Raw genomic sequence first — 11,375 nt, forward strand, 5'->3', positions numbered from 1 at the left:
CAGCAGGATGTTTCTGACATTACTGGTGCATCTTCTAATCCTCTTTAGCTGTAGGAGCTGCAGAGATTTCGGGCTTCCCTTGCTGCTTGTCACTTGTCTGATTAATTTCAACATGGACCCTATTTAAGTGGCTCTGATTGCAGGAAATTGCTGCGGCGTGTGACACATGTCACAACAGTGCAGTGATTAAAGCCCCCACGTGTCATTTACTGACTGATTGAGCTAATCACACTGAGAGAGTGGCAAATGTGTGGAGAGAAGCTGGCATTCCTCATTGTTCAGGATTTTAAGCATCCTGAATTAAGAGTCCAAATAAGTGACAGTTGGACTGGAGTTTCAGTTTCCATCCTTGGAAGCCTGCAGCCAATACCCAAGTGTGTCATATTGGGAGGCAGAGCTGTTTGAAGCTCCACTTGAAGAACAAATTTAACTAGGGACATTTTAACTAGTGTTGACTCTAAGGAGGTACCCAAACTGTCACCTGAGTGAGTCTTTGTTGGGGTGAAGTGTGGATGTGAACCCTTTTTCTTGTTCCTTTTTAGGACATTTTCTAATTCTACCAATATGGAGTATGCCTCATCACTCCAGAGTGACACTCATCTCTTGTTAACATGGTGTGGTTTTGTGTTATTCCTGTTACTTCTCTGCAATTAGAAAGAATGGATTTGGAGTAAAATGTCTTCGTTTTACAAGAAGTTAACTTCCTTGCTGGGTAGGCTTTCTTGATGGAAGGGTGAGTTCTGTGGCACAGAGCTCTGTTGGGCAAGGCTGAGTCTCAGAGTGGCCTGTGATTCATAAGCAGCAGATGCAACACTGACTGTGATCCAGTGAAACGGGAGGGAGGAAACTTCTGAAAAGGCAGACAGTGAAATTTCTTGTGTAGACATGAGGGTGAGATACTCTGGTGCCTTTGTATGGCTATTGACTGACTCTGGTGCCACTGCTATGGCAGGTTTATGGGTGAGGGGCAGAAGCATGAGATGGCTCGGGGTCATGCCATGGGAGTGCATCCTCTATCCAGTTGCAAGACCTTCTCTGCTCACCCTTTCCATGCTGTGGTTCCAGTATGCTTGCAGTGGGGAGAACTGATGCTTGCTGCTGGTTATTTCAGTCTGTGCCAGGCAGAGAAGGAACAAAGCTGCTGTTAAATCTAGATCTCACACATGTTTGTATGTTAAACCTCTTCTCATTCTTTTCTCATCATTTAGGTACGGAACCCTGGTCCTTCTATTTCATCAATGGCTTTCTGAATTTCAACGTGGCATTTATTTTGGCACTGCTTGTGCTGCCCCTGACCTGTCTCATGGAGTGTCTGCTTCAGAAATTCCATGGTGAGTGCAACACAGCTGTGGGAACTAAGCACAGACAGCCTGGGGCTCAGCCTTGATACTCAGGGAGAGCTTGCCTGCCAAAGAGCCGTTTTCCTTTATTGGAACTTGGGGGAAAGTCTTTGCAATAATAGAAAAGTCCCTAGAGCTCATGACTTAGTCCAGAATTGACTCCACAATGGAGTTGCTGCATAGAAAGAGCAGGCAGTGAGATGGGTCTGGTTACCTGCTGCCAGGAGAAGGGCAGAGACATGTTTTCTTTCTAAGGATGATTCCTATGTTCCCTCCCTCCACCTCAAGAAGAATAATGTGTTATTAAGGCTGAATTATCCATGCCCAGAGTGAGCTTATCAAGTTGCATGGTACACAACCTTCAGCCAGACATGCAATGCATTAGAAATCTTAACAGGGAAAGAAACTCTGTACCCATTGTTGTTTCCATCTTATCTGCAGCTGGAAGTGGCAGCCTTCAGAGTTATTTGGGGAACCTTTTGCTGCCTCTTCCATTGTTACTTTTTTTTTCCTACCACTGCCAGAATGTTTTCTGCAGCAGCTTGAGAGGACAGAGTTATTGTTCCCTTCTTGATTGTTGGGACTGAGCATACAAAGAGGCATCCCCTGGTCTCTGCTGCCCATGTTGAGACTGAACCTGGACACCTCTGTGCTCTGTGAAGGGCAGTCTTCACCTTAAGGACAGTCCTGCTACCCCACACTCTGGGAAGTGTCCCTATAGATATCTGGGCATATATATTGAGAGTAGAGAGAGGAGGAACTAGAATATTCCCAACTTCATGTTGGGCTTTCTCTTAAATAAAATGACATCACTTTAAACACACGACATTTGGCAAGTGACCCTGGAGAGGAAAAAGGTGTTGAGGAAGTGTCACTTCTTCTCAGCTGTTTTCCTAAGGAAGATCCATTAAGCAGCAGCAGCCTTCAGATCCATCAGTCCACTTAGTGCTTCTGGTTTTGTACTGAACACAAGAAACAATAGCAGCATAATCCTTGTTGAAAATGTATGTTAAGGGGTGTTTGCTTATAGCTGTTCCTTGGATAGAACTGACTTACTGTCAGAAACCAGTAAAAGCTCAGTCGGAGGTCCTGTAAATGAGAGGTTTCCTGCTGTTCACTTGGTGTTCTTGTACTTAACAGCAGGAGCAGTTCTGCCGAGGGCTTTGTTCTTTTTGTCTGTGAAATGCCGTTAGCTTAATTGCTTCACTCTGCTGTTGGGAGTAGCAAGGGGGCAGAAAAGGGACTGAAAATCGTCAGGCACTGTAGAACCCTCCTCAGTGTGACTCAAATTCAGGGTAATTGTTGTTATTTTTGAATCACTTATTTCCTCCATTAAGCAGAATGAGCCTGAGAGACCTCTCATGCTGTTATTTTTGTAATGAAGCAATGAGGGTGGTGGAAACATCAGTCTCTAAACAACCATTTGGAAATGGAAGGGTAGGTCCAGAGGAGATCCTTTTGGATCTTTGTATGTATGGCATAATGCCCAGCTGGAAATACAGCACTTCTGACTGACATGTCAGCTCTTGATGGGAGTCTCCTGCTTGGATTCAGTAACACAGGCTCTTATTTTCTGCTCTTGGTCTTCTAAAGTCTGTTGAAGTTGTTACTATTGTAGGAATCTCTAAAAAATTATCTGACCAAAGTTCTGTACTGACTGTTTGGACATGCTACCTGGATTTTAGCAACACAGCTGCTCCAAACATGGTGTGTTTGTGTCTGAAGGCAATGGTTTGGGTCTGAAGAGTGGGTTTGGAATGTGAGATGTGATGGTGCAAGAGGGGGAGCAGCAGAAACCCCTCATTTCTTACTTTACTACTTTGAGGAACGTTTGTTTCTTTCAGTTCAGAATCTGGGCCGTCCCTACTGGCTGACACTGGCTCCAATGTACATTTGGATCATGATTTTCTTCAGTCAGGCCCACAAAGAAGAGAGGTTCCTCTTTCCCATCTACCCCCTCATCTGTCTCTGTGGTGCTGTGGCTCTCTCTGCTCTGCAGGTGAGTTTTAGTGGAAGATGTTTCTTCACTGAGTCTCATACCTTTAGGAAGCATCACTGCTAGCTGCCTTCTCTAACACTGCTGCCCAGAGTTTGGGAATATCTGCAGAGGATCTGTGTCTGAGACACAATCTACAGTGATTACAGAGTTCAGGACTGTCCTGTGCATAACTACTGATCATCACCTTCGATCTGTTAGCTGGTACAGTTTTCTTTTTGAACTACCTTTCATGGAAAGGTGTTGAGACTCTGGAAGCAAAATGCACAGCTGTGCTAGCAGGGAAGTGTGTGTGGATGCACTGCTGATCCTGCCAGTGAAACATTAATTGTCCTGCGTGGGTTGATTGAGAGCGTGTGGAAAACTATTAGGCCCCTGTAAGATGTGACATAGAAACAAAATTATTTGGGATTCCCCTTCCGAGTGTCACATAGAATGAGCTCAGCTCATCCTCTTGGACTCCAGTGCTGACTGCTCACCAAAAAGATCCAATTTCCTGGCTTTATAAGGTGATTAGGAGCTTGTCTGGGACTGTGTGAAGTGATAAATGGTTGAGAAGATTTCCTTGCCAATAATTATTTCACGATGAGTTGTTCTCAAGTAGGAATTTCTGGTGAGAAGTTGTGATGCTCTAGTGCCAAGACAACACAACATCCAAGAGAAGTCTTGAGGATTAGTAACTGTGCCTCCTTTGCTTCAAGGGGCAGGAATGTCTGTGTGTAGGAAATGCATTTTGTGGTATCCTAGTAGGAATCCTGCATATTTTATCTCAGTTTGATGGCACCTTGTCCAGTATTAGATACCCTGCTGAGAATTTAGAACTAATTGCCCACTAGCAGTACAAGCCTGTCAGAGTCTGCTCCTCCAAACCACATGGATCTGGATGTCAGGAAAAAAATGGAGACAAGACAAGAGGAAGAGAAATCAGATTAGGAGAGGAAGCAAATAATAACTAATATGTAAATAATAAAGGCAGAGCAGGAGGGAGGGACCAAGCCAAGTATTGGATGTAGTTCCTCCTGGGTATTCCCAGAAAGGCTTTTAAATTAGAAAAACCAAAAGTGCTGTTCTTAACAGAGTAGCTTATATTTAAGGGTGGATGCAGAATGTGCTGTGTGTTCTTTTAGCCACTTCAGGGCTGTCCTGTGTGCAGACAGGGTGAACACCCACGGGTCACTCAGTAACTCTGGGTCCTAGAGGAAGTCAGCCCAGCATTGAACAGGAGGGCTGTCTGCATGGGGCAGCTCTACAGAAGCTCACCTGGCAACAACCAAGCTGTAGCCCCGGGGGAGAGCACTTTACAGCTTGATTAGAGGCCTTCAAATGTCTTTAAACACCCCAGATGATCTGTTCATATCTGCTCAGAAACGGGACTGAACCACGGGAGTTTCTGTGCATTTTTTAATGGGTCTGGATGAAAAAATGAAGATCAAATGTCTGGTGGGAGATGCAGGCACTGCTGTAAGATCCTTATGCAAAATGGCATTTTGCTCAACAGATCAGAGTTTGAGTAATTTCATATTGTCATTTTTTTTTCTTTAATCCTCTCCTCAGAAATGTTACCACTTCGTCTTCCAGCGCTACCGCCTGGAGCACTACACAGTGTCCTCCAACTGGCTGGCCCTGGGGACTGTCCTTCTCTTTGGCCTTCTGTCATTGTCACGTTCTGTTGCCTTATTCAGAGGTTGGTATTTCAGACTTGGCCTGTGCTTTCCTGAGTATTGGCAAGTCTTAGGGCCTGCCAAAGTGGTGCTGCTTTGACTGTAGCAGCACAGGAGAAATAAGGAACCTTGAAAGTTTGGATGTCATTGTGGTAGGGACAGGAATGAGTTCTGATGGTCACCATTAATGAGTTGTTATAGGTGTGTATGTAGGTGTCCCTGCCCATGCAGGGGGCTTGGATCTAGATGATCTTGAAGGTCCTTTCCAACCCAAACCATTCCATGGTTCTATGATCCTATGATTCTATTAACATATATATTCATGTATGTATCACTGGAATTATATCAGTTAAAAATCTGCTGCCCCTCAGCCAGCACAACTATACTGATACAAAACCTGTACTCAGTCTCATATTAAATCAAGATACTTCAACTTTCAGTCAAAGGATCCCACTGGAAAAAACATTTTCCCATGTAAAACTTGTAATTTGGTGCATGTGCCCTTAACAGAGATGGATTAGACATAGTCCTTAAGTACTCTCATGAGTCAGAGCCATACATTGAACCTTCCACCTCATCAGTATTTTCTTCCTTGATGGTCATTGACAGGGAAGGAGGATGTGGATAAAGGTGATAGGGTGCAAGTGCTCCTAAAAGGAGGGGGAGCTTTGGAATCCAGCCACTTACAAGCATAGACCAATTCATTTAAGCAGTTATCAGTTAAAAAGATCAGTTTCTTGTAATCTTTCAAAGTAACCATGTAAATATCACCTATAACTTATTTACAACTTTCTGCCTTCCATAGGCTACCATGGGCCCCTGGACCTGTATCCAGAATTCCACAGGATTGCTACTGATCCAAGTATTCACACTGTGCCAGAGGGGAGACCAGTTAATGTCTGTGTGGGAAAGGAGTGGCACAGGTTCCCAAGCAGCTTTCTCCTGCCAGATAAGTAAGCTGATTCATGTAAAAGGTACAATTTGCTGAGATCCATAAGGAGGGGCACTTCTTATAAGTATTTGTGGGAGTAACCTTGAAGACCTCGTTTCCCTGTTGACACCAGGACATCCAAACCAGAAGATTCTGAAGTTGTCAGCAGGTTGTGCTGGCCACAAGCTGCTCAAAATTTGCAGTGTGACTGCTCCTCTAGCAGGGCTGTCTGTCCCCAGGGGTGAAGTGTCCTTAGCTGTGCCTTTGGTTTTCACCACGCAAAATGTCACTGCACCTTCCTGACTCTCTTCTCTGCAGTTGGCAGCTCCAGTTCATCCTGTCAGAATTCAGGGGCCAGTTACCAAAACCATTTGCCAAGGGACCAATGGCCACACGGATCATTCCCACTGACATGAATGACCAAAACAAGGAGGAGCCATCTCGATATGTAAGGATTATATTCCTGCTTTCTTTTCCTTCCCTTACTGTATCATTTGTCTTCATATTAAGCCTGTGATTGGATCTCCCCACTTTGTTTCCTGGGGTTGGTAGAAGGTACAGAACAAACATGGGCTCTTTGCAGCACTTGGAAATTTCCCCATTTATGTGATTGGTCTGTTTGCATTTCATCTGCCTATTTTTGTATTTAAATACAACAACAATAATCATAATAATCCCTGGTTATTGCAGTGTTGGAGTCAGTATAATGTGTTACTGTGGTCACAGGGAAGTGGATTGAATGAGCAGTTTGAAATCCCCCACAGGAAATGTTTGTCACTGGGCAGGGATTGAGATTTCCCTTTGTACTTTCTTTTTAAATATAATTGTATTCATCATATTTGCAATTGAGGAGGAGGAACTTAATCTGGAACTTCACTTGCAGGAGTGATTTCAATGGAATCTCTTAAAAGAAGGTGTTAATATGTTACCCTTCCTTGTTGAATTGTGTTACCTAAACAAAAACAGTGCACACCTATGAATATTTTAAGGTTGTTGTCAGCCAACATCTTTAGAATTATTGAGCAGGTTAAATCTTAGCTGTGGAATAAGTACTTTTTGCAGTACTATCTGCTCACAGGAGTGGCAGGGTGAAAGCAAGGATCAGCCTCCTGGCTTGAAGCTTTCTTATTTTGAGCCTGATGGTGCAGTTACTGGAAATGGGAAGGAGGGGTGTTCCCACCTGAGAGCAGCTCTCTGCTGCATTGCATTTCATTTACCCACTCCTGAACTCTGCCATATTTCATATTTTTAGCACAGACAGCTGGCTGCTGCACAGCCTGTGACTAATGGAGCAAAACACACTGCTGTTCCCTGGTTGTTTCTTCATGTCACCCTGCCATTTTTTTATTTCTCATGCAAGCAGAAGGGCCTGGGACATGAGGAATCAGCTGCTAAGTGTGAATTTTAAATGGAGTTTTGAAACTTCTTACTTCTGACCTGCTGATAACAACAAGAGACCAAGATCTTTTCCCAAGTTGAGTGAGCTTGTGAGTGCAAGCATACTCAGATTTAAAAAAAAAATAGGTTAGCAAGCACTGGGAAGGACCATCAAAGCAAATAAATCTGAAAGGCATGAGTCTGTTGGTCATTTAAAGGGGAGAAAACACATGGTTCAAAAGGATTATCTGAGCCACAGACAGCTTAAAACCAATTAGTGGCTGCAGATATGGGCCTGATCTCTCTGTTCAAGTGTAAGTATCTATTACTGCTCTGCCTGAAAATTGGAGAGTGAATCTGTTTCTGTTGCTATGAGACACTGGGGAAAAGAGTGATTTGATCTCCTTGTTTTGCCATTCCTCCTTCCTTAATCATGTTGAACAGCACTTAACTTGTACTTGTCCAGCTGGGGAGGTGCATTTGTCACTGAAACTGCTAAGAAAGAGATAAGGAGCATTATCTCTTACAGAGATGTATCCAAGCAGCAACAGTAGATCAGGCTGAAGCTTCTGAGAACTCCCAACTTCAGAGGAAGTTTTTTTTAACTACTTTTGTTTTCACTCCTTTTCCAATTCCCTTTGTTTTGAACCAAAAGAACCACCTGAAGCTTGGTCTTGTTTTTTTAAGTATGCACTTGAGTGATCAGGAAAACACCACTGGTTCTGCTCAAAACAGTTGAACTTCATCTGTGGCAAACAAGACAAGCTCCTGCTGTGCCCTGTGTGGCCAGGGTAAGATCCTGAGGCACATCAGGCTATCCTGTGCCTCTGTACTTTGCTGTGCCCACTCCTGTTCTTCAGGATGGGATCAAATGTCATGCACCACATGGCACAGCAGTTGCATCCAATGGAAAAAAAGAGTGAGAGGGAGCAGAAGAGGATGGGATGGAATTTAGAAATTCCTTGTAGCTCTGATCACTGACTTCTTTCTACAAAGGAACATTGCAAGGTTTGTGCACCACCAAAGTTCTATGTCCATCCCCAGATAAATGCACAGGTGCTGTGTTGGCACTCTGACCAGGAGGAGGATTATCCTTGGGATGGCAGAAGGGAAATCTTTCATCTGGCATATAATTCACTGGAAGTGCCAGGTGTTTTTTAGGGGAGTGTTTAGAGTGAGGGAAGTGAGATCAGTCTTAGTGCTTGAGGCAGTATCTTGTCTTTCTCTGGATGATTCTACATCACTTACAGAAAAACCTGGTTGATGGTTTGGGAATCTTTTTGCTAATGAGCCAGAACCTCTCCCAGGGCCTGAAATGTTCTTCTCATACAGTGCATGAAGTGGATTCAACATTCTCCTCAGCTGCTTTTCCCTTGGTGTAATTTCATTTGCCACTCAGTTGTGATGCCATGGAGCCATCTGGTATCCACCTCATTAAATTGTTTTCAGCCTCAGTTGTTACAATAAACCCCAAAGGTGCTTCAAAAAAGTGAATTCAAGCATGTCCAAGGAAGTTTGCAATGACGTTTTGTGGGAGAGCAAACTGAAATGTGGGATCCTGCAAGGAAGAGTCTGAGGGAGTAAGAGGGAATAAGACATAATCATCCAGCAGTGGTTCTTCTCAGAGGGGGACTCTAGGACTCTCCTGCTATGACCAGGGCAGTAGTGGTGGCTTTTATTCCCCCATAAGCTTTTCTTTGATGACATTAAAAATCTTTTCCTATATATCCTGTGTGAGGCATTTCACCTATTGCTAAAAATAAACCCCCTTCTCATTGCTAAGTCACAGCCTGTATAAATGAGCATATACAACTAGCAGCCCACAGGAAATAAACCACAAGAATGTCTGTCTTTCTGCAGATTGACATTTCCAAATGCCACTATCTGGTGGACTTGGATACAGCAGCTGAAAGCCCAAGGGAGCCAAGGTATTCCTCCAACAAAGAAGAGTGGGTAACCATTGCCTACAAGCCATTCCTAGATGTTTCCAGGTATGCTTTCCACAGCTGACAGGCAAGTTTCTGGCAGGTCTGTGAACTAATTCTGTTCAATTATCCTCTTGCAAAAGTATCTGTACACAGGGAGGGAAGATACACTGGCAAATTCCAGCTGGAAATCCAGTTTCCAGAACAGGCAGCTTTGCTGGCTGCAGTGGAACATTTGTTAAAGTTGTACTTGCAATATTTATGAGCTGGGTTGCTCTAGAGGGTGAAGAAGGCTTATTTTTAAAATTAGTGCTCCCTGGGCACTTCTGGTTGAAGTCATGTTTTTTGTTTTGCATTCTAAAGAAATGAGGTGTATGTCATCTCCTCCCAACAGACTTCTGAACCTGCTGGCATGTTTTAGCCAGTTTAGGAGAGGTGTAAGTCAGTCTCAAAGAGCATGAGCTCTTACAAGTTTTATGAAAGCTGGCAGAGAGAGGAGACATTCTCACAGTGAGAAGTCAGCAAGGTCACACCTTTTCTGGGCATCAGAGAAGCCATGGAAGAGGCCTCAGTTAGAATCAGTTCTTCAGTAGTTCTACTGCTCACTGAACAAATGGCTTGTGTGTCTGAACAGGAATTTCTGTGAGGAGCAGAGTGAAACTGCTCTCCTCCAGGCTACCACGGGGTGGAACCAGGGTTTTCAAACTGGGAATGTCATTAATACCTTCCTGCAAATACAGAAACTCTCAGCTGTGAGGGGATGGTTACTTAGACATTTCAAGCTCTGGACATGTAGCTGTCCCAACAGGGCAGAGAGGCTGCCTGGAAAAATCTCTGTAAAAAACTAACCCAGAGTTCAGTGCCCTCCTATTTTCTGTGTGAGTCCTTGTTACTTCCTAGTAATAGGGCTCTCCAGGGAGGGGGCTGGTAAAAGCAGCTGAGCAGTGAGAAAGAGTGGTAATGTTAGAGCAGCTCCCAGGGGTGCTCTAACGTTTCCAGCTTGCTGACAAAAGTTTTCTTGGCAAGGTTTTTCATGAACTATGTTTTTCCAAGAGACCTGCTATGACATTTGGGCAGGACGTTAGGAAGGGAGAATGAGATGGCTAATGAGTCTTATTAATGAGGCAACAAGTATCTGCAGAAGGGCTTTGGGAAGGACCCCTTGTGCAGAGCATGTACCCCTGAATGTTCTGAAGACACATTCTTGTGTTTTTAAAGCTGGTTTGTCTCACCATCCTCTGCTGAAGAGCCAAGCTTTGATTGTTTGGACCTGATCTAAAGTCTTTTGAAGTGAATCAGAGGCACTGAGTCCAACCCAAATGGGCCTTTAGGACACCTTGGGTTAATCACTTGGGATGTAATTTGCTGGGGATCCTCTCAAAGCTGTCAGGAATGTTCTCTGAGGGCATCAGTGATGTCTTGAGATTGTTTCCAGGATGCAACAAGTACTTCTCTAGTCCAGAAAGTTGTTGGGGGGCCTGATAGCTGAGAAGGCAGAGAAATCCCAGCAAAAATGCTTCTGTGGTTTTGTTTCATTTGAATTTGAGACAACAAACCTAGGCAGTGGTGTCCCTTAGAGCTGAGAAACTGATCATCCTGGGGAGCTGAGCTGCCAGGGAGCAGCAGGAACACAGTTGTAACAGGGTGCTGGTGAGCTGAAGGATCCCAGAGCTAGTAGGTCTGTGGGGAGAGTTCTTCCCAGGGTCAGATGCTCAAGGTCTGTGGGCAGAGTCAGTGAAGAAGCATCCTGTAATGATCCAGGCTGCTCACATTTCTGAGCAAGCACCTTCCCCAGCTCAGCAGAGTGACACATCTCTCAAATCCAGCACCTGCTTCCACACAATGATTTGGAAAAGCCCCCTGCTACCTATGAAGGAAGTGTAAAAACACTATGAAGATTGAGTTGTGGGGGTTTTTTTTAAGAAAAGGGAAGGAGGACCAGAAGAAGTGTCACTGTGAACTGAGCTGTGAGGGAGCTGCCAGTGTAGATGCCAGGTCTGCAGCTCAGTGGCTGCACAGCAGGGACCATTTGGGGAAAAAAAAACACCAAAAAGCACCACATCAAACACCTCCCCATCCAAAACCAAACTGCAGCTCTTCTTCTTTGAAAATAAATGACACCAGCAGTTCAATTCACTCCTGCTG

The 11,375-nt window shown here is 44.3% G+C and overlaps 1 protein-coding gene across 1 annotated transcript in view; it reads left to right on the forward strand.

Annotated features, from left to right (window-relative positions):
• Positions 1-11,375, forward strand: part of ALG9 (ALG9, alpha-1,2-mannosyltransferase) — a 22,047-nt gene that overhangs the window by 6,304 nt on the left and 4,368 nt on the right. Inside the window, exons 9-14 of the mRNA XM_009997427.1 lie at positions 1,209-1,331; positions 3,185-3,339; positions 4,891-5,020; positions 5,803-5,950; positions 6,247-6,376; positions 9,166-9,296. Of these exons, the coding sequence (XP_009995729.1) occupies positions 1,209-1,331; positions 3,185-3,339; positions 4,891-5,020; positions 5,803-5,950; positions 6,247-6,376; positions 9,166-9,296 (817 nt within the window). The remainder of the gene's footprint in view (positions 1-1,208; positions 1,332-3,184; positions 3,340-4,890; positions 5,021-5,802; positions 5,951-6,246; positions 6,377-9,165; positions 9,297-11,375) is intronic.

Source organism: Chaetura pelagica, unplaced genomic scaffold (assembly GCF_000747805.2).
Source record: "Chaetura pelagica isolate M959 unplaced genomic scaffold, ChaPel_1.0 scaffold775, whole genome shotgun sequence".
Lineage (NCBI taxonomy): Eukaryota > Metazoa > Chordata > Aves > Apodiformes > Apodidae > Chaetura > Chaetura pelagica.